The sequence below is a fragment of the Antechinus flavipes genome, chromosome 5 (genome assembly GCF_016432865.1).
Source record: "Antechinus flavipes isolate AdamAnt ecotype Samford, QLD, Australia chromosome 5, AdamAnt_v2, whole genome shotgun sequence".
NCBI classification, from domain to species: Eukaryota; Metazoa; Chordata; class Mammalia; order Dasyuromorphia; family Dasyuridae; genus Antechinus; species Antechinus flavipes.
Genome location: NC_067402.1, coordinates 249,675,470 through 249,702,166, shown reverse-complemented (window position 1 = coordinate 249,702,166; position 26,697 = coordinate 249,675,470). Strand labels below are relative to the sequence as shown.

At 34.5% G+C, this 26,697-nt stretch overlaps 2 protein-coding genes across 2 annotated transcripts in view; one reads left to right on the top strand and one right to left on the bottom strand.

The window, feature by feature from the left end:
• The window catches only part of METTL25 (methyltransferase like 25), a 161,814-nt gene extending 146,993 nt beyond the window's left edge, over positions 1 to 14,821 (bottom strand). The window contains exon 1 of the mRNA XM_051963208.1: positions 14,521 to 14,821. Coding sequence (XP_051819168.1) covers positions 14,521 to 14,785 — 265 coding nt within the window. The 5' untranslated portion in view covers positions 14,786 to 14,821. The remainder of the gene's footprint in view (positions 1 to 14,520) is intronic.
• A 91-nt stretch (positions 14,822 to 14,912) lies between these two features.
• CCDC59 (coiled-coil domain containing 59) lies at positions 14,913 to 24,580 on the top strand. Its single transcript, XM_051963209.1, has 4 exons — positions 14,913 to 15,122; positions 18,580 to 18,799; positions 21,282 to 21,381; positions 24,221 to 24,580. Exons 1-4 carry the CDS (start codon positions 14,966 to 14,968, stop codon positions 24,380 to 24,382), a joined length of 639 nt encoding a protein of 212 aa, XP_051819169.1. The 5' UTR covers positions 14,913 to 14,965; the 3' UTR covers positions 24,383 to 24,580.
• The last annotated feature ends 2,117 nt before the right edge of the window (positions 24,581 to 26,697 follow it).

The following is a 26,697-nucleotide window of genomic DNA, read 5'->3' as shown; positions in this document are numbered from 1 at the left end:
TTGTTTTTTTAATTCCAGTGTTTTTTTCTCTTTTATTACAATTTTTTCACAACATGATTAATATGGGAAAATGTTTAACATGATTATATGTGTATAACTTATATTGGACTGCTAGTTGTCTTGGGAGGGAGGAAGAAAAATTTGGAACTCAAAATCTTACAAAAATGAAAGCTGAAATAGGGTGATTCAAAGCAATTCCAATAGTCTTGTGATGAACAGTGCCATTCACATCCAAACAAAGTACTATGGAGATTGAATGTGGATCAAAGCATAGTACTTTCACTTTTTTTTCATTGCTGTTGTTTGCTTGGATTTTTTCCCCTTTCTTATGATTGTTTCCCCCTTTTGTTCTGATTATTATTATTACTATTTTTGTGCAGCATGAAGAACATGAAAATCCAGAACCATCTCCAGTCACCCTGATCTATATATGGCCACAGAAGCCAGATGGCTCTGGAAGGGAAATTGAGGCAGATGACTTTGCACAGTCCTTCCTCACTAAAATCCAATTCACTTGCCTATTATGGCATCAACTTCCTGCTGTCATGGTTCTCTTTGAAAATGAAAAACAAACAACAACAACGTTTAGAAGAACTGATTATATTTAACCTTTATTAACTTGCTTGGTGGCTTGCAAAGGAAGGGTGGGGAAGGAAAGGGAGAAAAATTTGGAAGACAGGATTTTGCAAAGATGAATTTGAAAACTATTTTTCATGTATTTGGAAAAATAAAATATTTTAAAAAATAAAATGAAATGCATTGGAAAAAAATTGAAAAAAAAATAATGTTGAAAGCTATCTTTACATGTAATTGGAAAAAAATAAAATACTATTAAGTACAAAAAAACCCAAGAAGCATATTTCTTGAGAAAGTACAAAAAAAGTCAATATATTTTTGTAAACATGGTAGACTTCAAATAAAGCTTTGCTCCCTGATGATTAAGTTAATTAAGGTATAACTACTGTCAACAGCTCCTTCCTGAGAGCACAATGCCTTGCACAGAGTAGGCACATAACAAATAATTAACATAAAATAATTAGGTTTATAATAAATGACTAATATGAGCTAATTAGGTTTATACTAATAACTAAATAGAAATTAACAATTAAATTAAGTAGAACTAAATTATAACTAATTTACAGACTTCCTTATTTGTATGATTACATTGGGCTTTTTTCTTGGACGTCACAGTTACTTAGGATTAATTTCTTCTGCCATATATTTTTCTCATTTCTAACCTTCAATTATAATTTTTCTTCTGGAAATATATTTTCTTAAGAGGTAGATATGAGGAATTTGTTCTATTATCACAAAAATGGGCTCTTGGCTATTGCCATTAAACAAACTAAAGGAAATCTGCAAAATAAATTCACAAAAACTTAAAACATTTTTTAATAGCCTGATGCTTTTTTTCCCCCCCTAACTATATGTACAGTTTCTTAACCAAACAAGTCAAGTTTCACTATTGGAGTTACTTTTCAATTCCTTGGGGAGAACAAACACAATGCCAACCTAGATTGTTCAAACTTGGCATGTTGTTTTCCTGTGATCTAGCATAGAACAGGAAAGAAAATCATAGTTGTTCTCTTCGGATTCAGTCCAGACAGAGTTCTAATGAGGCTGCTGCCATTGAAATATGACACATAACCCCAGAAATACATGTTATTTTTTTAAATTGGGGGGGGGTGTAAGAAATATAGAGAATATGTTAAAAACTTTGGATTTAAATCAATGTGAATTTAAGTAGATTTGTAAGACCCTGGAGACATTTCTAATTTTTGTACCCAGAGAACTGGAGGTAGATGGGGATGTGATAGTGTGGAATAAAGCTGGAAAAGTGAACTTAAATGCTAAACTAAGAAATGTATATTTTATCCTACAATACGATGACTAAAGGCTTTTAGCAAGAGAGAGGCTTGGTCAAATTTGTGAATTGCGAAATACCAAACACAGTGATAATATGCTATAATATCCATCTGGCTTTTTTTTTTTTTTCTCTTACCAACAGCTGTAAAACAAATATTTTCAGACATTTTAAAAAATATATAATTTTCAATTCCATTTTACTATTTGGCCAAAATAATATAAAACAAAAACTTGGAACATTGTATTGCTGGCAGTTTCTATCTGTGACCCTGGCAAGGCTGTAGCCTTTTCTCCATAATCCTAGAGACAGCATTTTCTCTAGAAAACATTGACTAGGTCTCCCTTAATCCAATGAATCTGCATTTTGAGGCTTGTGATTTATAAGCACAAGGCCCATTCCTTATTATTAAGAAGCGGCTAGTACTTCTTCAAAAATAATGTGAACATGAAGATAAAAAAAGGGTTAAAACTAGACAAACAAAAAAAAAGTTAATAAAATACAGTTGACAGCTATAAAATTTGTATACTGCTTAAGAGTTTGAAGATATGGATTGGGAAAAAACTTAAATGAACATTTCTAAGGAGCTTTAAACTCTTAAATTGCTTTTCAAAACCTATTATAAGAAAAGTAATAAATGATAAAGAAGTTTTAGAGGTATACAATGTAGCCACGACTGATGATACTTGCAAAAAATTCTACTTATACAAATTTTTCAGTCCAACTCTGAGGCATTTGAGAATAATAAAATAGTGGGATAACCATCTTCTAAAAATAACTGGTGAAAAACGTTAGAATAATTTGTGAGCAAGAATTGAAGGATTAGTAAAAATGTTGCTAGTTTACAGAATGATAAGAAAGGATCCTAACAGGATAATTCCAATTCTCCTTAAAATAGCATAAATCTCTTTAGAAACATTCAGAGAATAGAAACAATGAACAATAAACATTTTGAGTTTTAAGAGGAACAACACATTTGCCAGAGGGAAAAAATGGACCAGAAATTTAATAATGAGAATTATAAAAATTAACTGATGAAAGACGGCATAAGTAAGTTACCTAAAGAAAAAAGGTCAACTGGTGAAAGGAATATAGTAACTGAAATGCATCTGTAACTAGACTTTTGAAAAATTATGATTAGACTAAAAAATCCGAAAAGTGAATTCAAAAGCCTTGGAAGAAAAGCATTTATATGGTTGGAAAAATGAGTTAATATACAACACATAAATTGTTCTAGGTCACAATGTTCAATTCTCCACATCATTTAATATACATAAAAGAGAGGCCAAAAAAATCTATTAAATTAAAGGGTTCTCCAAGGGCCAAAACTGATTGATGAGGGAGGGGAGGAGAAAGAATAATAGTGTGTGATTCGGCCTAGAAATTGTTTTTAACTGTGGTAGGGTGGCAAAAACAACCAACAACACTATGTCAAATAGCATTTGAAAGGTTCATACTTCCCTTAAATGCTATTGCAAGAGGTTCAAAGCAATATTACATCTCCCAAGTGGCTTTTCTAGATCCCACCCAATGCTCAGTAATTGCCCCACAGCGATGAAGGATTTGCTTTCTATATATTTTGTATGTACTTCAATGTACCCATGTTGGCTATCCCTCCCTCCCCTCTCAACATAAGCTCCCTGAAAGCTGGGAGAGCATAAATTCTGTCTCTCTATCTCCAATATCTAGATTGTTGCTTGGCCTTTACATGCACTTTAAAAACGCTGACTAATTGGCTGGCTGGACTATTTAACAAATTAAAGATAATGGACACTCAGGGAATATGGGAAAGTTGCCAACAGAGACAGCATGGTATGGTGGGAAGAACCCCAGTTGGAGAGAGAGGGTGTGGGTTCAAGGCCTGACTTTGAAGTGAAGAGCTTGGAATAAGTGACTTAAGTCCCTTTGCTAAGATCTTACATAATGAAATTCATGAAAACAACTCCCATTGTTATCAAAAGTTCCGTTATAAAATTGCTTAATTTGGCTTTCTGAGGTCCAAAAGGTTTAAATTTGTTCCAATTTAGCCACAAAATTCTAATTTATTCTAACTCATTCTGTGTAACCTTATTATCTTTAGGAGCAGACACCAGGGTTGTGTTCTGAAGAGCTGCCCTCTGCAAGAAGGATTAGACTTGTTTTACATTTCCTCAGACTGCAAGGAGAAATGCATGAAATTGAATAAAGGCAGGTTCAGGCTAAATGAACGAATAAGCATTTTTAAGTGATTCCTCTGCACCAAGCACTATGGTAAACTCTGGAGATGGAAAGAAAATATCCTAATAATCAGACCTGTGCCAAAGTAATTGGAGTTGTCTAAACAGGTTTCCTATCATATATGAATTTGAAGCAGAGACAAGATGATTGTTCTTCATGGAAGTTACAAGGAATTCCACAAAGGAGTCTTTTATCAACAGATTTTGTCAACCGACCTAAAACAAGTTCTCTAAAAAGAGAAGAGTTGGTATTTCTGACTTTCCTATGTCTGGTGAGGACTATTTCCTTTGTCTTCCAGGTTAAACATTTGAAGTTATCTTTGGCTTCTTCCTCTCCCACATTCTCCATACTGCAGTGGCCACCAGGGATCGTTAATTTTTTCAGTCTCTCTGACATTCTCCTTTTTCTTTCCATTTCTACTGCAACCACTAAAGCCCAGGCTGCATCCCTCCTTCCCTGAGACTGCTGGATTAGCCTGCTAACTGAATTTTTAGCTTTGAGTCTCTCTGCCCCCTTTCTATTCCTATTGTAGCCACCATCTAATCTTCATAAAACATCACTTTAATAAGTTTAATCCCATTCAAAAACCTTCAAGGACTTTCCATAGGCTAAAGTCCAAATCCATAAAGTTTTAAGAGATTTAGAAAGAAACTTAGAGATAATCGATCTAGTCAGGCTTTCTACCCAGTACAGTGCCTATCTAACCTATGAAGAACGTTACCTTTCAAGATAGCCTATTCCCTTGAGAAACAGCTTTCTTTGGTATAAGGTTAGCCTCTCAGGTGAGCTGATATCTGCCTTTTTATACTTCTATCCACTTCAGTTCAGTTTTTTAGGTACAAGAACATGTCTGTTTCCTCACCTGAGACCTTTGCAAATCTTAAAGAGCTATATAAATGTTCACTATTATGTTATTAATCATCTCTTCCCTGAGTCTTTTCTTGTCTAGGCTGAAGAAATCCATTCTCCCCTTCTTCCCCCACATTATTAGTAAGTCTCTAGATCTTATCCTTTCCGTTTCCCACCCTCTTTGCATGCACTTATTTTTCAAAGTCCCTTTTAAAATGCAGCCAACTGGAAGAAGGCATAATACTCCAGGAATGTTCTAAGAGAGATCACAGTTGAACTAGTACCACCTGTGATGTAAACATTTCTCTTATATTTTCAATCATCAGTTGGACCATTGCCACTCATCTAGACTTTTATCTTGCCTCTGGACTCAGACGACCCTGAAGGAAAGACTGAGGCTTATGACTGCACAGCTCTGTCTCACCCAAATCCAATTCATTTGCAAGTCAAGACATTACCCTTCTGATGTCACTGATCCTCTTCGAGAATTTTGGGATGAACAATAACAGTCACCCAACAGGATGAAATGATATAGAGAAAAACGAAAGCTACTTTCATTAATTATAGCTCAGTAGCACAGGCCCCAGAATCAGGAAGTCCTGAGTTCAAATCTAACCCAAATCACTTATTAGTTGTGTGACCCTGAGAAAGTCACTTAATCTCTATCTGCCACAGGGTCCTCATCTATAAACTTGAGAATAATAATGACTCCTTCCAAGGATGAAGGTCAAATGAGATAATATTTTTCCAGTGCACTATATAAAATATGTGCTACAAAAATGCTAACTAGTATCATGAGGAATAATAACAATGAAATCAGATGCAACAATCAAGATCATTATCACTTCCACAAACTCTGCAGCTGAGCCCAACTGGACCATTAGCTAGTCATTGATCTCTCTTGCCCTCTCCTATCTCTGTACACAAATAAGAAAAAGAAAATCAGTTACTGTTCTCAAAGAGCTTACAATGTAATGGGAAAATACACACACACAAAAAGAAGCTGAAGGGAAGGAGTAGGGAACCTTGTGGAAAAGGCTAAGAAAAAGAAAAGGGGGACATGATAGAAGATGAAGATGATGGAGTTGAAAACCAAGCAGCTGGTAGCAAATGAAGAGGAGACTGATATTTTGATCCCATCCTCTAACCAAGAACATTCTCCAGCAGAGTGTCTGGCACTAGGTACTGAAATAATTGTCAACAAAACCTCTCCTTTTTGAATTCCAATGCTATTTGATTTAAAAAGACTGAGAGAGTAACTAATAATGATAATGAATTTAAATTTGGACATTTATAAATTTCTGAGCATCTGAGAAAGGGTTTAAAGAATAATCAGGCTTCCCATTAAACAAGTTTCAGTTACAGCTACACCACGTAGGTGCCCTTCAACAAATTCTGACTGCTTGTATTCCTATTTGAATTCTTCTTAATTTTCTTCCAAACATGAAGAATAACAGAATTCATTTTTCTAGCAGCTTTGATTGTCCATATGATAGAAAGAATCTTTTAAGATTCTGTCTAGCCTAGGGGATCTCCTGAGGGAGAAAAAAAATTTAAATGACTATAGACAGTACTTTTAGAGGCAACTTCATGTTATAAAACACATTATTATGCCAAACATCTGTTAATGTAATATTTACTGTGAACTAAGTTAGTATAGCTCAGAGAATAGTCTATAATTCAACTGTTGTTCCCAAGCTAACAGGAAACCATATTTATCATAAGTTCCTAATGGATATTTTGAAAAAGTATTGTCAAGAAGACAATGAATATATCTATTTTAAATCATACACCTTAGGCATTCAGAAACCATTCTCCAAATTAGTTTAACAACCCAAAATTCTTCTAAAGGAACTAACCTGCTATGAAGGTAATTTTCTTCTTAAGTATAGTTAGTAATTTGTATATAAGGCCTCTGATTATTTATTTATGATTTGCTATGGCTGATCTGGTAGTGAGTCTCTGAAATTAGCTAAGCAAGCCTAGTTAACTCAAAGGCAGAGTTTGTCTTAGCAACTAAAAAGACCTAGATTTTGAACTCCTGGTATGAAGGGTCATTCCCTTCTGCATGTAGTGTGTTCCCAATTTCCAGCAATGGACCACTGTAACAGACCTTTAGGAATTCATGAAAACTAATTACTAAAGTGTAAAGAAAGCATGATTTTTACAAATAAAGGGACTATTAGCACCAATGAGATCAATTGCGTTTTGAAGAAAATGGAAATAAGTTTATAATTTTGTTGTGGTTTAGCTGTTCAATAATGTTCAACTCTCTTTTTATTTTCTTGGAACAGACTGTCCTTGAGGATTCCTTGACAAAGATATTGCAGTGATTTGTCATTTTCTTCTCTAGTGGATTAAGGCAAACATAGGTTAAGTGACTTGCACAGGATCACACAGCTAATGTGTGTCTGAGGCCAAACAGTGCTCTAAGGCCAAACAGTGCTCTATCTACTGCTCCACTTACAGTTTTAATTTTGTTTAGTTTAGTTGTAGTAATAGGCAATTTTAGTTTCTGAACCTCCCTTAATGATTTCTTAAGCAGTTTTCCACTCAACTAACAACTGCCATTTGTCTAAAAGACCAAAGTGCTTTTCTCAGCTATTTATGGGGGGGGAGGAGGGGAAGAAACAAAAAAACTTTCCTATGATTTAATCTTAGGTTATTCTCATTAGTGTTTTGCCATAATGATGTCCTCATGTCCATAACCTAACAGCAACATCTCTTAATGAGACTTCTGACATTTTAATAACTAGACATCATTGAATAGAGTCCAAGAATACATCCTAATAATAAATTCTGCTCTATAGTGAATACTGCTATAACTAGGTCCCAGTGTATAATAACTAGTCTATTTTTAAAAGATAGAAATCTTGTCTAACTTCTCTAACATCCTTCTTCAAGGGAACTAGGGACTTCATGGATTGGGAAAACAATAAAATATAGGACCCAACTAAAAACTGAAGGCAAATGCCCCTAATGGGAATGTATTCTATTAGATGAATGTTATATAAAGAACATGTGGATGCATCATCTTTCAAATGGAAGAATTATAATTGGATTTGACAATTAGCACATAATTCCCATTCAATATAATCTATCCTTCAACAGTGTGTTTATTTACACATTGTCTTCCCATCCCCTTATTCTCTGCCCACCCTCACCCCCAATAAAAATGTAAGTTATTCAAGGGCAAAGACTGTGTCTTCATACTTAGTATAATGCTTAGCAAATATGAATGCTTAATGAATATTTGATAGAAGGATTTCTATCATACATTGAAAACCAAATAATTCTTCTACTCCATTTAGATTGGTCAAACTTTTACTAGAATATAGTTCTGGGCTTGATAATTTGGAGGCAAATAGGAAATTTGAAGGAGTTTCACAAGAACCACTAAAATTATTAATGGGTTAGAAAATAGGGCTTAGGAGGAAAGGCTAAAGGAACAGAAATTATTTATCCTGGAGAAATTGGGGGAGAGGGTTATGTTAACAGGCTTAAAGTTTATGAAAGGTTATTATATAAAAAATGGTCAGCAGCTGTTTTCCATCTCCTATGAACACAAAGAGAAAACAGATCATAGCTGCAGCATGAAGAATTTAGGGTAGCTATATAAGGAATTTCCTGACAACGTTTGAATTGAACACTGACACTGAACACCAAGTAAATCCAGGGTGGTATTTTCTAAATGTCTTTGAAACTATGATAAAAGTGGGGGCAGGGGGTAGGGAGCAGGATAAGGTATGTGGCTGGAACTTATCTCTTTATTTGTCTGTAGAGAATCAGAACTGGAAGCCATCTCAGAATTCTTCAAGTTCAACTCCAACCTGAAAAGGATCCTGAACAAATGGTCCTCTGAGCCTTTGTTTCAAACTTTTGTGATGCAAAGTCTACCCCATGCCAAAGTGGCTCATTTGACTTGGGAAGAACGCCCTCCAAAAAAAGGTTTTCCAATGTGGCAAGCCAACATCTCTCCCTCTAAGCTCCACACAGGGCTCCTACTTCTGCATGCTAGGGCCAAGAAGAGCAAGACACATTTCTACAATACAAGGCAAAATGTAAAATACCTGAAGATTATCATCATGGCCTGTGCCAAGCCTTCTCTTCTTCAGGCTAATTCTTCTCAGTTCCTTCATCAAATCTTGATATGGCATATTCTTTAGTTCTTTCACTAGTATGATCAGCCTCTACTGGAAGTAGTCTAGTAATGCCTTTTCTAGTAATCTAATACTAAAATTGAATGCAAGAATCCTAATGTGTACCAGAGCAGAGTATAAACAGGGACCATAATAGAATTTAATGGGAATCCATTAATGCAGCCTAACATTGTAATAGCCTTTTTATTTGTCAAGTCAGATTGCTGGATCATGTTGAACTTCCTATCTACTAAAACTCTCAGGTCTTTTTTTTTTTTTTAATGGCTTTTGTTTTCATAAACTTATTTCTAAATACATAACCATTTCTCCATACACTCATGCATGCCATTGGTAAAAAACAACAACAATAAGTCAATAAAATAAGCACATAGAGAAAGGGGAAGGGAAGAGAATAATCATTTATATAGCATCTACTATGTCCCAGATACTAGATAAAATGCCTTATAAATACTTTCACTTAATAATGAGATAATAGAATATATCTTATGGCATGAGTCAACTATTGTCCCTCTAATTTTCATGAAAATAATGGGATGCATTTTCTTAAGTCTTTTTCAGGATAAAGCCTGTTCAATGCAATTATATAGAGTTCAGTGTGTTTTTTTGTTTATTTTGTTTTATTTTATTACAGTCACCATGAGCAATGTCTTCCTGGTTCTGCTTACCCTACTCCACAGATGTTTAGGTCTTCTCATAGAATTCTTCATAAGCACAAATGTCTTATAGCACAATAATATTTCTTTATATTCACATACTACAATTTAGCTAGCTATTTCCCAACTAACTGAGTTGTACTTTTTGTTTCAAGTTCTATGCTACCCAAACCGGGTGGTTATGAATGTTTTTATATATGTTGAACTTTCCTTTCTGGCTTTAACTTTCTTGGTTATATTCATAGCAGAGATACAGTTGGGTCAAAAAGTCGTAGTCTTTAAAAAAAAAAACTGCCATAATTTCAAGTTGTTTGCTATATTGGGTAGACAAATTTCACAGCGTCACCAGGTATCTTATGTACCTGATTTCCTATATTATGTTTGCTAATTAACTGGTTGTGAAGGGAAACTCTTCTCTTGTTATTGGTGATTTAGAGAAATCTTTTATATGACTACTTATAGTTTGCAATTTTTTACTTGAGTAATATTTGATCTTATCCTTTCACCACTTAGATACTAGGGAATGGCTCTTGCTCTTATATGTTTGTTTATATACTTATATATCCTTCTGTAACTTGACTATCAGAATTGTACTTGTAGATCATGATGCGAAGATGATTTTTGGTCTCAATCAATAGTTATGTTTGTCATTCCAGCTGCACTGGTTTTATTTACATAAAAATGTTTTTTACTTGACAGCTATCAACTACAATAATTTTGACAAGATGGAGAATCTCCAGGTCTTATCCTCTGCCCTACAATTGCTTCCTTAGGTTCTCAGGACTTTACCTTACCTTGCTGCAAAGCCTTCTAGACCTCTAAGCACTATCATCCAATCCACCAAATATACTATACACTGTGAGCTTTGTCATCTGCCCCACTGCTAAATCTTCACAATTTTCAGATTTTTCATCTATCTCAAAACTAGAATGGTCATTTTTCTTGCCTCCTCCAACTGCTCAATGAAAGCAGAACTATTTTGTTTCTGTGTATGAATCTTCAGTGCTTAGCAGCATACTGTTTGGCATTAAAATGCCATTCAGCAATACAACCCCTAAGATAGAAATCCAAGATAGAAAGCGCCCATGTGTACAAAAATATGAATAATCTCTTTTTGTTTGTTTGTTTTTAGTAAAAAACTAAAAGTAAAGTGGACACCCATCAACTGAAGAATAAACTGAATAAAGTATAAGTATAATGTAATATTATTATGCTGTGAGAAAAAAAATAAAGGAGATGGATTTAAAGAAACCAGGGAAAATATAAACGAACTGATGAAAAATGAAGGGAGCAGATTCTAGAGAACAATTTACACATCTAATAATATTGTGAAAAACAATTCTGAAAAATGCAACCAGTCACACATGACTCCAGAAAACTGAAAATAAAGCCATGTTTTCCTAGCTGTAGCCAGAAAGAAAATGGACTAGAAATGAAGTAGACATTGTCAGACAAGTAATACTGAATTTGTTTTTCTTACCTATAGCTTAAAAGAGGATTGTTTTAGAGGGAAGTGGAGATTTAAAAAAGAAAAAAAAAAAAAAAGAACAACCATCAACTATTTTAAAAAATACACAGAAGAAAGCAAAAGGAAGTTCAGAAGAGAACATAGACAAGCAGGCCAGTGCTGGGACTAAGTTTAATAAATACTTAAAATAAAATGTTATACTCAATAGATTCAGTTTCAAATGCTATCCTTTCCTCCCGTTTTTGTGTATAATAATGTTCATATTTCTTGATGTTTATCAAGTTCATAATTTTTTTAAAAATGAAGAATAAAACCCTACAGTGATAACAATGCCAATTTTTTTTTTTTAAACATCTTCAGCTTCTTGCCTAGGGCATCAGGTTTCTTGAATGTATTCTGGACTCCTTTTAGCAGTCTCTGTTCTTGCCATATGAACTACCAGAAAGGGATAGTGGTTCATATTTCTCTTGATGGAGGAGATTCTTCACATCATGGCCTCAGGCTCCAGAAGACAGTTGATTACTCTGCTCCTGATGTCATTTTCACATGTGGCCACAGTTTTATTCAGTAAAGACACACGAGCTTATTCTATCCATCTCTTCTGGCAAATGATAGATACCTTTTCTCCTGATGGAACTTTTAGAAACACATCATCATTCCTTGGAATACAGGAAGCTCCTTTGCTTATGTTAAAGTCTAGCTTAGTCCCACAGGAAAAATCTCCTGTGTTATCTCATTCCAGATAATGTCTTGGAACTTCTTCCCTTTCCTTAAAAGTCTAGACACAAGTTGGAATTTCTAGCTTCTTTTTGTTGTTGTTTTTCATTTGTGTCTGACTCTTTGTGCTCCCATTTGAGGTTTTCTTGGCAAAGATACTGAAATGGTTTCGCATTTCCTTTTCCAGCTCATTTTAGAAATGAGGAAATTGAGGTAAATAGTTAAATGACTTGCCTAAGAGCCACACAGTTAAGAGGCATTTGAGGCCAGATTTGAACTTAGGTCTGAGTGTGCACTATGGAGCCATCTAGCTGCCCTAGCTTCATCTAACTTCTCGAGTCCTCAGTTTCATAAAGTGAATAACTTACTCAAGATCCAAAGTTTTTAATCTGGAATTTGTGGACTTAATTTTTTTTTATCACTATGTTTTAATATAATTGGTTTCTGTAATGCTATGCATTTTATTTTGTGTATTTAAAAATATTATAGTGATGAGAGGCCCATAAGGTTAGAGTTAAGGTTAAATGATTAGACAATCATTTCAATTGTCTAAGATCTTAGAAGTATCACTGTAGAAGTATGATTTCTATACTCTTGGAGATCACTATTTTATCATTTTCAATGAGACATTATTTTCTTCTGTCATTTCATCTAATATGTATGTCCTGGAGGAAAGCAACCATATTATCCAAATGGATACTCAACAAATGATTGACTTACAGGCAAAGTTTCAGGGCAACATGTTTCTCCTCTAACTTTCTCACCCACAGGAGTAAACTTCCACCATGTAGTTAAAAAAAAAATTAATATACAAATAAATAGAAGATTTGGGTACAAACACGAATTTGACTATTTATTGTTTGATTATGGGCAAAACACAATATCTCTGGGTCTCAGATATATAAATTCAGTTATATAAACTCTAAGGTAGCTTTCAGGTCTAAACCTAAACCTCTTCTTGTGAGAGAAAATTAAAATTTAAATTGCAAATAATATTCAAACAACTCTGCCTGTTACTATGGATTGAAAACAAAATGGAACAGTGGTGTTGATCCAGACAATTGTTTCTCAAACTGGGGGCAAAAAAATTAATTATATCTGATGTAGAGCTTCTTAAACTTTTTCCATTTGCAAGAAATTTTTATGTGATCCTGGGTCACATAATCATTTCTTATTGATCCTATAGATAGCCTGCTTTGTGTGAAAGACATCTCCCCCATTAGATGGTAAATTCCTTTAAAACAATAACTACTTTTCCTCTTCTTTATATCACCAGGCTGGCACATAGTAGGCACTCAATAATGTAGAATGACTGCCTGAGGGTCCTTTTCGGTTTTTTTCATTATTTCCTTTGTTTAGACTGAACATACATATAAAGCTGGAAACATCTCCAAGACTATCTATTTTGATGAGGAAACATAGGTCCACAGATATTGAAATAACTTACCAAAAATTATACAACTACCAAGTGTCTGATATGGGAATGAAAACTAACTCATCTGATTCCAGAGCCTATGTTCTTTCCATTATTACCGGTGCCCCAAAAGAGTGCTCAGCACCTAGAAAATAGTAAATCAGCTTGTTTTTTTTTTAAATTGAGTTGCATGTCTGAGGTCCCACTTCACCTTTCTCAGACTGGCTAAGATCACAGGAAAAAGATAATGATAAATGTTGGAAGTGATGTGGGAAAACAGGGACACTAATGTATAGGTGGTGGAGTTCTGAAATGATTCAGGCATTCTGGAGAGCAATCTGGAACTGTGCCCAAAGGACTATAAAATATGTGCATACCCTTTGACCCAGCAATCTCAATTTCTGAGTCTGTATCCCTTAAAAGAGGAAAAGGGATCCACATGTGCAAAAATGTTTAGCATCCCTTTTTGTAAAGTCAAGGAACTAGAAATTCAAGTGCATACCCATCAACTGGGGAATGGATGAATAAGTTAGGGCATTCCATATAATGCAATATTATTGTTCTATAAGAAATGATGAGCAGGCTGATTTCAGAAAATCCTGGAAAGACTTATATGAACTGATGATGCTGAGTGAAGTGAGCAGAATCAAGAGAACACTATACAAAGAACAACAAGATTACATGATGAATTGTGATGGTCTTGGCTCTTCTCAACAATGAAGTGATTCAAGGGAATGTCAATAGAATGGTGAAGGAAAATGCTATTGGCATCCAGAGGGAGAACTATGGAGACTGTATGGATCAAGGAGTATTTTCCCCTTTTTTTTCTTTCTCTTTTTTTATCCCTTTTGGTCTGATTTTTCTTGCACAATATGGCAAATGTGGAAATAAGTTTAAAAGAACTGCACATGGTTGACCCATATCAGATTGCTTGCTGTCTTGGGAAAGAAGGGAGAAAAATTTGGAACACAAAATCTTACAAAGGCAGATGTTGAAAACTATTTTACATGTTTTTGGAACATAAAATATTATTGAAAATTATAAAAAATAAATAAAATGAGTTGTATGCTGAGATTTTCCTAAACTATTGGGGCAAAGGGATTCGAACCTCCAACTTGGAGTTGACACAACAGTCTTTCCATTACGTCACACTTTCCACCACTAGGCAGCGCGCTTACCTGAGTTTTCTCCGGTTCCCTCCAAGAGGCGCTCCCCACAGTGCGCAGGCGCGGCTTCAGCAGGGCGTTCCTGGGATCTCAGAGCTTCCATTACCTTGTCGGGGGACCCTTCCACGAAGCGCTCCCACAAGGACCCAGTGTAAAAGTCCACCGTGTGGGCGTTGGCGATGGGCAAGGCTTTGCGAAGAAACCGCAGCAGCTCCCGCAACTTGCCGCGCAGCACGTCCAGTTCTGCGGACTCCGGGAGCGGATTGGAGGTTGCCATGACACTCTCTTTCCCAGGCTGCAGGTGGCGCCCCGGCGGCTGCGGGGCTCGGGTTGGCGGGAGGCGGAGCACAGGCCAATGAGTGGCGCGCCGAGCCTCCGATTTACGTCCAGTTTGATTGCCTTTTCCTGATGACGCACTTGGCTCCGCGACGCCGGCTGGGCCCAGAAGAGCCGGAACATGGCCTCGGCGAAGCCTGGTGGGGCGCTGCGTACCGGAGGAACCCAGGCGCAGGGCGGGCCGGCTGGACGCCTCGGATTCAAGAAGAAGCGGCAGCAACAGCAGCGGGCATGGAGGGCGAACTCACGGAATGTTTTCTCCGGAAGCATCCGCGAGGGTGAGTGACATCCGTGGGCATTAAGGCCTCGAAGAGCCCTAATGTGCGCGGGATGGGCCGGACCCGGGCCCTTGGTAACCACCGCGGTAATTTACTTCGGCCCCTGATCTTTAGGACCTACGCAGGGTTAACCTTGGAATCAGGTGGGGACTCCTCCTGCTCAAGGCCCACCTCCGACCCCTGCCGGCTTTGGCACCCCGCGCTTCACACCGGACCTAGTACTTGGGGTTCATTTTTCAGTCGTGTCCGACTCTTGATGATCCCATTTGGGGTTTACTTTGCAAAGAGGAGCTGTTTCCTTTTTCAGCTAATTTTACAGAAACTCAGCAAACAGCTGAGTGACTTGCTCTAGTCATATCGCTAGCAAGTGTTTGCATTTATATTTGAATTCAGATCTTCCTGAGTACAGGCCTAGCGCTCTAACTACTGCCCCACTTACATGTCCCTTTGGGAAATAGTAGGCACCTAATAAATCTTTATTTACAAATTAGTGGCACAGTATTATAGAACCAGTAATTTTGTGATTTTTGCTATTCCACAGTAGTGAACTGTGTCTTTAATGAATTGAAATTGTTATTGTGATAGGATCAAGGTTCTTCCTGGACAAGATACAGTTTTCCAAAATAACAAACTATTCAGAATGCTAATTTAGAATTTAAATATGTAGAAGAGCATTACAATTATCCAGGGCTTGTTTGGAAGTGAAGTGAATATTGAAGTGAACATGAATCTTGTAGATTCAAAATTCATGAAAACCTGGTGAGGATTTGAATTTTCATGGTATTGTAGCACTCTGAGTTGAATATGGAGAAAAGATTGTTAAAGTGCTCCAGGTCTCATTTCTGGTCTCGTTTCTTTGAAGGTTGTGAGCGTGGAGTCCTCTATCCTGGAAGTACCATTTCCATTTGTCTGTTGGAATGATTTTTTTTTAAATTGTACAACTAACTTATGAAATAAAATAAGCATTTTAATAGCATAACAGAATAGAAAAGAGATGTTTGCCATCGAAACTGCAAAGCTTATGTACAACCTGCTATTTCTTTCAAATATATAAAGTCATTATGTAAACTTAAAAACATAAATGTTTACTTATTCATCCTTCACTTAACCTCTCTGTAATCTCAGGCGTTCTCACTAAGACAAGAAAATGCAAAAAAGTTTCAGAAATGTTTTAGTGGAGGTAGTTTCCTCTTCAGGGATTTCCTTGTAGTAGTAAAACCACAGGCCATATTCCTAGGAAATGGTAAGTAGTTTAGCACAGTGTCCTGCACATAGTAGGTGCTTTTAAAATGCTCCACCTTTCCTTTCCTTCCTGTCCCAATGAAGTAATATTTGTAAAGGGATTAGTATAATGCCTGGCACTTAATTGGTGCTAGATAAATGTTTTATCTTTCCTTATAACTTTACTTCTTTTCTAACACCCAAACATCACTTGGATATAGACTAAATTTGAAGGGGCAGGAAGACTTGAGTTCAAGGTCCACCTACTCCTGACACCTTCTGGTTTTGTGACCCTGGGCAAGTTATTCATCTCCTTGTCCTCTGCATATCAAACTGGTGGGTCACAGCACTCCTGTAAGAAACCAGATTTAATTGGGCTGGATATCAGGAAAACCTTACTTCACATTCAGCCTTTTAACACTCTTGAGCTATGTGACCCTGGGCAGGTCATTAAACTCTGCCCCAGTTTCCTTATCTATAAAATGAGGATAGTAGTAGCAACTACCTCCAAGGGTAGTTGTGAGGGTTAAATGAGATAATTGTAAAGGCCTGTCCCATAGATTGTGCTGTATAAATGTTGGCCGGTAATATTATGATAAGATGCAGTGGGACATAAAAAACGTTAAAGTTTGATTTTTCCAAGTCACTATGTGGCTTACAGGAATCCTTATGCATGGTTTAGTGGCCCATTTTATTAGAGTTTGACAGCACTCATATAGAGTGATGAAAGTAATATTTCTTTTCCCCAACTAGATTCAAGGGCCTTAATGTTATTTAGAAGTGCTCTTTACCCTTCTCTGCTCAACTCTACTAAAAAGCCAAAGCCAAAGGAATACATTGTCCTGAAGGGAACCAGGCAGCTAGGTAGTGTAAGAGGTACACTGGGCTGGATTCAGGAAGACTTGAGTTCAAATTTAGCCTCCTCAGATACTTAGGAGCCATGTGACCTCAGACAAATCAATCTCTGCTTACCTTAGTTTTGTTCACTTGTAAAATGGGGATGTAACACCTCTTTCACAATATTGTAAAAATGAAATGAAATAAGGAGGCCAAGTGAGAAAAGAGAAGGCAATGTCAGCAGTTTTTAGTATAAAATGTATATTGAATATATATGTATGCATCCTGGAGGATTCCTAAGCCTAACAAAGTGAAATATTTTTTACTAATATTTGTCTGGTGATATAGGCACACTGGGTTTTAGGATCATTCATTTAGAAGTAGGAAATACAATAAGCGCTATCTTATATGTATTACAATCTCATTTTGTACTTGAGGAAACTTAGACACAAATAAATATCTTTAGCAAAGTCACGCTGAAAGTGGAAGAGTTGGATTTTAAAGCCAAGTTCTCTTGACTCCAAATGCAATCATCTTCTCACTCCTTCATGCTGCCTCTTGCTTCTCTGTCCTAATGGGAAAGTTATTATCTGTAAAACCTGCTGTTGGGAAGAAAGAACTTTGTGAATTTTAAAGAACTGAAGAAAAATGATCTTCTGTGTCATACATGATTATCTTTGGAAACATCAGCAGCACTTGATGTAGTCATAAATCAAATTTGAAGCCATTTTCAAATACTTATTGAAACTTTTGAAAATGGTTTTCAGTTTGATTTTAGGAAATTAATTGGGATGATTTTTTTTCCTTCTAATTTTAAACACTTGTAATAGAGGTAGGGTGGCTCCTAGACAGACCTTTGACTTTAATGTCAACCCACCAAATTCCATCTGTTGTTGCAGTTTAGAAAGTCATTCTTTCAGGGCTACAGTTTCTTCTTTAAAATGAGGGAGTTGGTCTAGCTATTTTGTAAATTCTCTTAGCTCCAAATTCTATTAACCTAATATCCAAGGACTCATTTAAGGTCTCTGGATTTTGTTTTGATTTCCTAACAGTAAAATATATAATTTTGTAATGTAAAATTAAACATTGTCTCATTTCCTTACTTCTTAAATTCCTTAGATGCAGATATATATAGTAACCCTAGCCTAATTTCTCTTTTTTATAACAAATAAGAAAATAATTAGTCACCTAATTAAAAATATGACATCCTTGTTTTTTATTGTGCTTCTCTAAAGTTGAAACTATATAAAACTTATACTTTGTGATGACTGGTTATAAAAGTTGTAAACGTAACTTGATAATTTTTTATTTGATTTAAATATCACATTCATAGAAGAGTAAAATGTCTTTTTTCCCCCTTTCTTTTCACTAACATTACTTTTATGGTTCTTCAATGTAGGACAAGGGTTTGCATTTCAGAGAAAGCAAAAGATTCAGCAAGAGTACAAGAAATTGTTAAAGAAAGAAAAAAAGACACACATTTCTCAAGAGTCTCAGTTTACAGAAAGATATCCAGAGCATTTAAAACATCTGTATTTAGCTGAAGAAGAAATGCTCATGAGACGACATAAAAAGGAAGAACAACATTTGCCAGAAGAAGAATGTAGCACAACAGTGAAGTATGTTTTTTTTCCCCATTTGTTTAAATTCTGGAAATTAAACCCATACTTTGTTGGTTATTTTGACAAAAAGATCTTGTAAAAACTTATGAAGGAATTAGATTTTCCTGAGTTTTAAAAATTTGTGTAATTAAATGAAAGTGTAGTTTTAGCACATTTGAATGAATTAGAAAATAGGATGACTTAAAGGAAAGAGCATTGGACTGGGGAAAAAAATTTGGTTTGGATCTTAACCATCAGTGATGTACTCTGATGACTTGAGAAAGTAGTATTAACGGTTCAGAGACCTAGATTCTTCATCTGTAAAAGGATAAAATAAAGCTAAATCTCTTAAATTTTCCTCACAGCTTAAAATTGTCTCTCTAAATTTCATAATATAAGTGAAAAGAACTGAGCAAAAAATTGCATAACCCCATTTTTGAGATTAAATTTTTTTCATTTCTCATTTACTTCAACTACTGCTATTATTATTTTTTTAATTGGTATAGATCTTCAAAACTGCTATCTGGTGAGAAGTGCTAAGGCATAGAGAAATGGGAAAGAACACCACTCTTTAGATGGTATTACAGGTAGAGTTGGCTAGTTTAAAATATAAAGCATAATATGATGAGAACCCAAAAGAGGTAAAAATTGCCTGATTTTAGAAATAGGAGAAGTCATTTTTGGCTAGCAGGAAATAATAATATCATTGAGATGGGATCATTTGAATTACACATTGATGGTTGCTCAGAATTTCAGTAGGTAGGATAGATGTTAATGAAAGGGGAGAGGAAAAATATTTCAGATGAATGGAACAGCCTTGTATTTGGCTATTATGTAGATCTGAGCGAATCATTGATAATCTACACAATCAAAGTGAGTCACTTATATGATATAGCCACCAGAGAACCTAGTAATTCAGGGCTTTTTAAAAATAGGAGTAACTTCCAAAAGTAAAGTGATAGCCCTGCTGTTCTCTCTCCCTTGATGTTACCACATCTTGAAAGTGGTGTTCTGTCTGAATGACATGTTTTAGGAGTCACTGATAAGCTGTAGGGTAAAGAGCATTGTAACTAGCATAATGAAGGGTGAAAGGTTCATGCCAAGAATTGAGTGAAAAAATTATTTTTTTCCTAGAGAAGAAAAGACTGAACATAGAAATATTAGTCTTAGTAATTAAAGAGCTGGGATGTGAAAAATAATTTGGACTTGTTCTATTTAACCTTACAAAGCAGTATTAGGAGCAGTGAGTGAAGTTGTAAAGAGGAAGATTTAAGCTTTTTTGTCAAGAAAAAACTATTGAGCTATTCAGAAATAAAATGAATTGCCTTAGAAGATACTGGATTATCCTTCCTTGGATGTCTTCAAGCAGAGATTGAGTGGACCCTTGTTGGAAATGTAGGGGAAATTCTTTTGGTTACTGATTGAACTACATGGCCCCTGAGATAGAGGAATATTAGCAGATGGGGGGAAAAAAAGGTTAGGACCAGATAAAAGAAAGCCCTGAAGACCAATATTCTGTGGTTAAAGTAGAAATCATCAATTCAAAATTCATGATCATTTGGAGTTGTCTCATTTTTTATTTTACTTTAGGAAACAGAATTACAGTGAATAGGTAAATGTTTAATATATATATAATTATAATAACTCATAATCCATTTAAGGAGACAAGATTTACATAGTACTACACAAGAACTAAATGGTTTGATACAATTACAAATAGAGGAATCCAAGAAAGGAAGAGATCAGTGATAGTTGGTGTAGTCACAGAAGTCTGATAAAGTGGAATGGAGTTTTGGCTGTCCTAAGTTCCAGTATAAAGTACTTGTGATTGATCTCTCTGACAGTATCTTTCTTCTGACATCAATATCATCCTCCATTAAATCATTCTTAAAGAGATATCATAATAAGACTTATTGAATCTATAGTCTTCTTCAGCCTGTAACATCTCTTCATGTAATGTCTTGACATACTTAACAGTCTATTTTGTAGTGTATGTATTTCTTGTGATGTTGAATTTTTAGAACTGTCCTTGAGAATCATAAAATGTCTTTTTAAAAATCCTTAATAATACTTTTTATTTTCAAAATACATTCAAAGATAGTTTTCAACATTCATCCTTGCAAAACCTTATGTTTCAAATTTTACTCCCTATCCTCCTCCCCAGACAGCAAGTAATCCAACATAGATTAAACATGTGCAATTCTTTTAAATGTATTTCCACATTTAACATGCTGTGCAAGAAAAAAATCAGGTCAAGGGTGGGGTGGGGCAAGCAAACAAAAAAAAAGGTGAAAATACTATGTTGTGATCCACATCCTTTCTGGATGCATGTGGCTCTCTCCATTAGAAGTTATTATGTCTTTAAATAATTTTCTATAATCACAAGTTACATGAAATGAGACACTTAAAAAAATATATTAGTGACAGTTTTTAATTTATTGCTAATTTTAATGAATATCAGTGATTGTTTTGGCCTTCATAATTTTTTTGTTTTTTATAGCCCTATTGCCACTCCAAAAAGAAATAAGAAAAAAACATCAAACCAAAAGGCAAAAGAAGAATATGAACGGGTACAAGCTAAGCGTGCTGCTAAGAAACAGGTAAACCCTAATTTTTTTAAACAAGTTTTTTTTTCTCCTTAAAATCATGTGTTATAACATGTAGTTAAACATTTTCACAGAGTTAAAGTATGACTTGATCTTTTATTCAAAGTATTATATGATTATTTAAAATGCATTTTACAATTCTTTTCATTTAAGAAATAAATTAAAAGAATAAAAGCTTGTAGCTTGTCAGACCCTTTGAGCCATTAATCCATTAATCTAGAGAACTTCTACGGTCACTTGTGAGGATTGATGAGAAACCAAATTCTTCAGGAGTCTTTGATGCACTCATTTTCATTGCACATTACGGAAGTTTTATGATTTGAGGGGTGTAATATATTTAAAATAATTGTTTATTCAAATTATGGCCTTTTAAGAAGAGTGTATTTTTAACTGATCAAGAAAGGGCATAAACTAAAATTAAAAGCACAGAAGCATGACTTTGTTAATGTCACCAGGTGACCTTATTTTGGATACTTCAGAATTGCTGATATGCCACTCAAAAAGTATTACAACCTCCATCCAAGCATTTACAAATATGATAATGAATATTGTTACCAAAAATAATGTGTTCTGTAGTATAACTCCTCTAAGCTTCACTTTCTGCATTTAAAATGAGGTTGTGGAAATAATGTTTGCTAACATCTCTTCATTTATAGCATTCTACAATTTAGTTTTACTTTGGTTTTGTAATTTATAATCCTTTTAAAACTTTTTATTATCATGCCAATAAGGAACAGTAATTTACACAATTTGTATTTGATAAAATGACTTCTTTTCTTCATCAATAATCTGATGACTAAATGAGGTGAAATAGTATTTTTCTTTGGAGCTATTGAAACTTATATAATTGGTTACATTCTACTTTTTTTCTAACCATGTGATGTTAATCATATTCTGAAGTAGGATACTAGATCAAGTAAGCAAATGTTCCACTATAAAAATTTTTCTATTCTTTTTCATTTTGCTTTTCTGGAATTAAAAGCTTTTCTATTAATAAATGTTGACCTAGTTGCTTGGAATTCAGTGTATCAGAGTGATAATGTGAAAATTACTAGCATTGCCAATGATAAAAGCTGGATTATTAAAGTTTCAATCAAGTATCCAAATTGATTACAAACGTATTAAGTTTCTTCTGACTGTGGACAGTTCACAGATATAAAATATTCTCTATCTCTTTGTATTGTTAGTTTTATCTACAAAGTATTGTGTGGATATTTCATGGAAGAGATGTTTTGTATTACATAAGGCCTTGTGTATTTTTCATAATTATGAAAGTAGAATTCATGATAAATAGAAATATTTTTCCCCCTAAGAAGATAGTTGTGTTAGAGTTTAGACGTCTGAAAAAAAAAATTATATGATCTATTCTATATTAAAATCTCAGCATAATGTGATTCTTTAAAAAAAACTTTGCTTTTGGATAGGATGCACTACAAATAAATATAAGGTATTTAAGGAATTTATATCTTTTGTCTGACCATGGAAGTTATTGAATAACCTTCATAAATATCTTAAGTATTAATATCAACAAGTACAAATTAAAGGTATTTTTTAAAGCACTCATGTGCTGTGTTAAGCCAGGCAATGCTAATAGAAAAAGTGAAATAGTTGGTGTTGTTCAGGTGTTTACACACTAATTAAAGAAGATAATACTTTAAAGAAAGTCCAGCAACAGGGTAAATGAAAAGAATCATAAGGAGGTAGTTAGGGATAGCACAATCTCCAGAGCTAAGTCAGGTGGCAGTGCCAGAGTCCTGCATAGAGGAAAAACAGGCGGGAAGAGGTGATTATTCTGCATCCCACATAGAGGAATAGAGAATTGATGAGCCACATCTCATCCAAGCAAAGGTAGCAGTCAGACCACCAGGATGGCTTCTAGGAAGCCAGGAGCCTTGGAAGAGTGTTTTATCTTTAAAATTTCTTCTCTCAGGAAATCAGAATAACTTAAATTGACCTTAAGAAATACTTAAAAGCCACATTTATATGTCATTTCCCCCCCTCCTTACATCTTCTTACTAGTAACAGAATTTGTTTAAGATTTCAGTGTAGGTAGATTATTTCTGCTTATACAGGTTCAGTCTCTCTGTAACTTTATAAATAATATAAATAGTCTTTGAGAATTTGTTTAACCAAAAAATTCATCACACTTCAGTCCAACTTAATGATGTTAAGCCGATTCTCAGACAACAGACATGGAGTCTGTAGGTGAAAGCTTTTCCAATATAGTATGTTTTGTTGTAGTTTGTGTTCCACTCAGCCTTCAAGAACCTCAGGATCTAGTAAATGGAGGATTTCCTAGGACAATTAAGTAAACTCTAAGATTCTTGCCAGTAGAATCTTAAAACAGTCTATTCTTCCAGGATGGTAATACAGAGAGCATAATAATTAAGAAATAATGATAATAGCTCAAACATATCTGTGGCATATGTTGGAAAGATATTTACCATATTTTATTATGGTAAAAGTAAAATACAAAGTATAGGGTCACATTGGCACCAAGAGATACCTCAGACTTTTAACCTTAGTTTTGTAAATTAAAATCTAGTATCCATTGCACTAAACAGCACTGACTAGGAAGAAATGAGATCCTCTAGAATTAAGATGAATAAAGCATCTCATCTTCTAGAATCTTCATAAATATAGAGATCAGTTATTTTTTGAAAAATGCTTACATTTTACTCTCTGGCATTCCAATCATGAAATCTGATTTTTAAAAACAACCAAAATATAAATCATATCCTCGATGAGAACTGTTAAGGTCTTTTATGGTAGTTCTTAAGAAATTCCTATCTACATATGTGCTACTAATGATTAAGACATTTGTTAATTTCAGGAGTTTGAGAAAAGAAAACAAGAAAGAGAAGAAGCACAGCAACGCTACAAAAAAAAGAAAATGGAAGCATATAAAATACTGAGTAAAAAGACTAAAAAAGGCCAACCAAATCTGAACTTACAAATGGAGTATCTTTTAAAGAAAATACAAGAGAGAACATAAAACATATATTTTGTCCTTTGATGCATATTAAAATATATTTTTATATTGTTTCTGTATTCTTTTGAATCTACTTATTTGCTGTGTGCAATTTTGTGCTCATTGTATAACAACAGACCAAGTCAGGCACATTGGAAATGTGCTTTATTTTGCAGAAAACATTTTAAAAGTGCTATAAATAAAGGTTTTTTTTTTGTTGTTGTTGTTCTTGTTTTATTTTTTTTTGAAAATTATTTAATGTTTACTTCTTACAGAAGATTAATCTACTGATTTAAAATATTCTATTGAGATGCATGGCTAAGCTGTATATATTTTTTGCTAATTGAGGACTTTATTTTTTTATTTAAAGTTTTTTATTTTCAAAATATATACATGGATAATTTTTGACATTAACACCTTCAAAACCCTGTATTCTGATTTTTCCCCCTCCTTTTCTCCACCCTCCCCCAGTCAGCAAGTGGTCCAATATATATTAAACATAAGCAGTTTCTCTATATAAATCATGCTATACAAGAAAAATCAGATGAAAAGGGGGAAAAAATGAGAAAGAAAACAAAGTGTAAGCAAACAACAAAAAGAATGAAAATACTACATTGTAGTTCATATTCAGTTCCCATTGTCCTTTCTCTGGTTGCAAATGGCTTTCTTCATGACAAGATCATTAGAACTGATCTGAATTACCTCATTGCTGATGAGACCAATGTCCATCAGAATTGATCATCATATGGACAGAAGCAGCTGCACCCAAGAAAGAACACTGGGAAATGAATGTTAACTATTTGCATTTTTGTTTTTCTTCCTGGGTTATTTTTACCTTCTGAATCCAATTCTCCCTGTGCAACAAGAGAACTATTTGGTTCTGCAAACATTTATTATATCTAGGATATACTGCAACATATTTAACATATATAGGACTGCTTGCCATCTAGGGGAGGGGGTGGAGGGAGAAAGGGGAAAAATCGGAACAGAAGCGAGTGCAAGGGATAATGTTGTAAAAAAAAATACCCTGGCATGGATTCTGTCAATAAAAAGTTATTATAAAATAAATTAAAAAAAAAAAGAATTGATCATCATACAATCTAACAGTTGCTATGTATAATGATCTCCTGGTTCTGCTCATTTCACTTAGCATCCATTCCAGGCCTCTCTGAAATCATCCTACTGATCATTTCTTATAGAAAAATAATATTCTATAATATTCATATACCATAACTTGCTCAGCTGTTCTCCAATTGATGGGCATCCATTTAATTTCCAGTTCCTTGCCACTACCCAAAAGAGCTGCCACAAACACTTTGGCATATTTGGATCTCTTTCCCTCCATTGTGATCTCTTTCGTATACAAGTCCAGTAGAAACTGCTGGATCAAAGAATATGCACAATTTGATAGCTTTTTGGGCATAGTTCCAAGTTGCTCTCCAGAATGATTGAATCAGTTCACTACTCCATCAACAGTGTATTGGTGTTGCAGTTTTCGCACATCACCTCCACCATTCATAATTATCTTTTCTTATCATTTTAGCTAATCTGAGAGGTGTACAGTGGTACCTCAGAATTGTCTTAGTTTGCATTTCGCTAATAATGATTTAGAGCACCTTTTTATATGACTAGAAATGGTTTTAATTTCTTCATCTAAAAATTTCCTGTTCATATCCTTTGACCATTTATCCTAATTGAGGACTTTAATGGACAAAACTAAATTGTTTTATTAAAAAAGCAACTTTGGGGCATTTCTAATGTTTAGTAAGCTGTAATTCTGTTCTTTTCAGTATTAAAAACTTGTTTTTATGATAGCATCTGTTTGAATTTAACAATATATGCAAAGGAAAATGTTAATTTCATTAACTGTATTCTATCTTTTTTTCACTTTCTGTTGAAGGCTATTGATGCTATCTATATTTAGATCTAAATCCCTTTACTAAAATGTTGCAGTTTATATACTTAACAGCATCCACAGTTGTATTTGAAATAATTTTAGCATCTTACATACTTATTTTCTACCATGAAAAAGTATTTAAACTCTAATTTTAAAATTTATTTTTCTTGAATATTATTAAATAGGCAGCTGAATTGAACTAAAACTAACATGACAAAAGTTTCTAAGTTGGGTAAATAGTACATAAAATGTAATAAGTATTTTAAGTGATAAATTAAAAAAAAAAAGAAATAGTTGGCAACCAGAAGCTACAATTCGGCATCTTTTAGTTTTTTTTATAATACATGGTGGTTCTTGCTAAGACTTTCTAAGTGATAATTCCTGCTCTTGGGAAAACTTCTTTACATCCATTAAATTCCTTTATGAACAAAAACACATCCCT

Bases quoted from the DNA above. Each gene is read 5' to 3' on its own strand.
- CCDC59 (XM_051963209.1), top strand. From the start codon at position 14,966: ATGGCCTCGGCGAAGCCTGGTGGGGCGCTGCGTACCGGAGGAACCCAG. The intron at 18,800-21,281 runs GTATGTTTTTTT...TGTTTTTTATAG, and splicing joins GAATGTAGCACAACAGTGAA to CCCTATTGCCACTCCAAAAA. The intron at 21,382-24,220 runs GTAAACCCTAAT...TGTTAATTTCAG, and splicing joins AGCGTGCTGCTAAGAAACAG to GAGTTTGAGAAAAGAAAACA.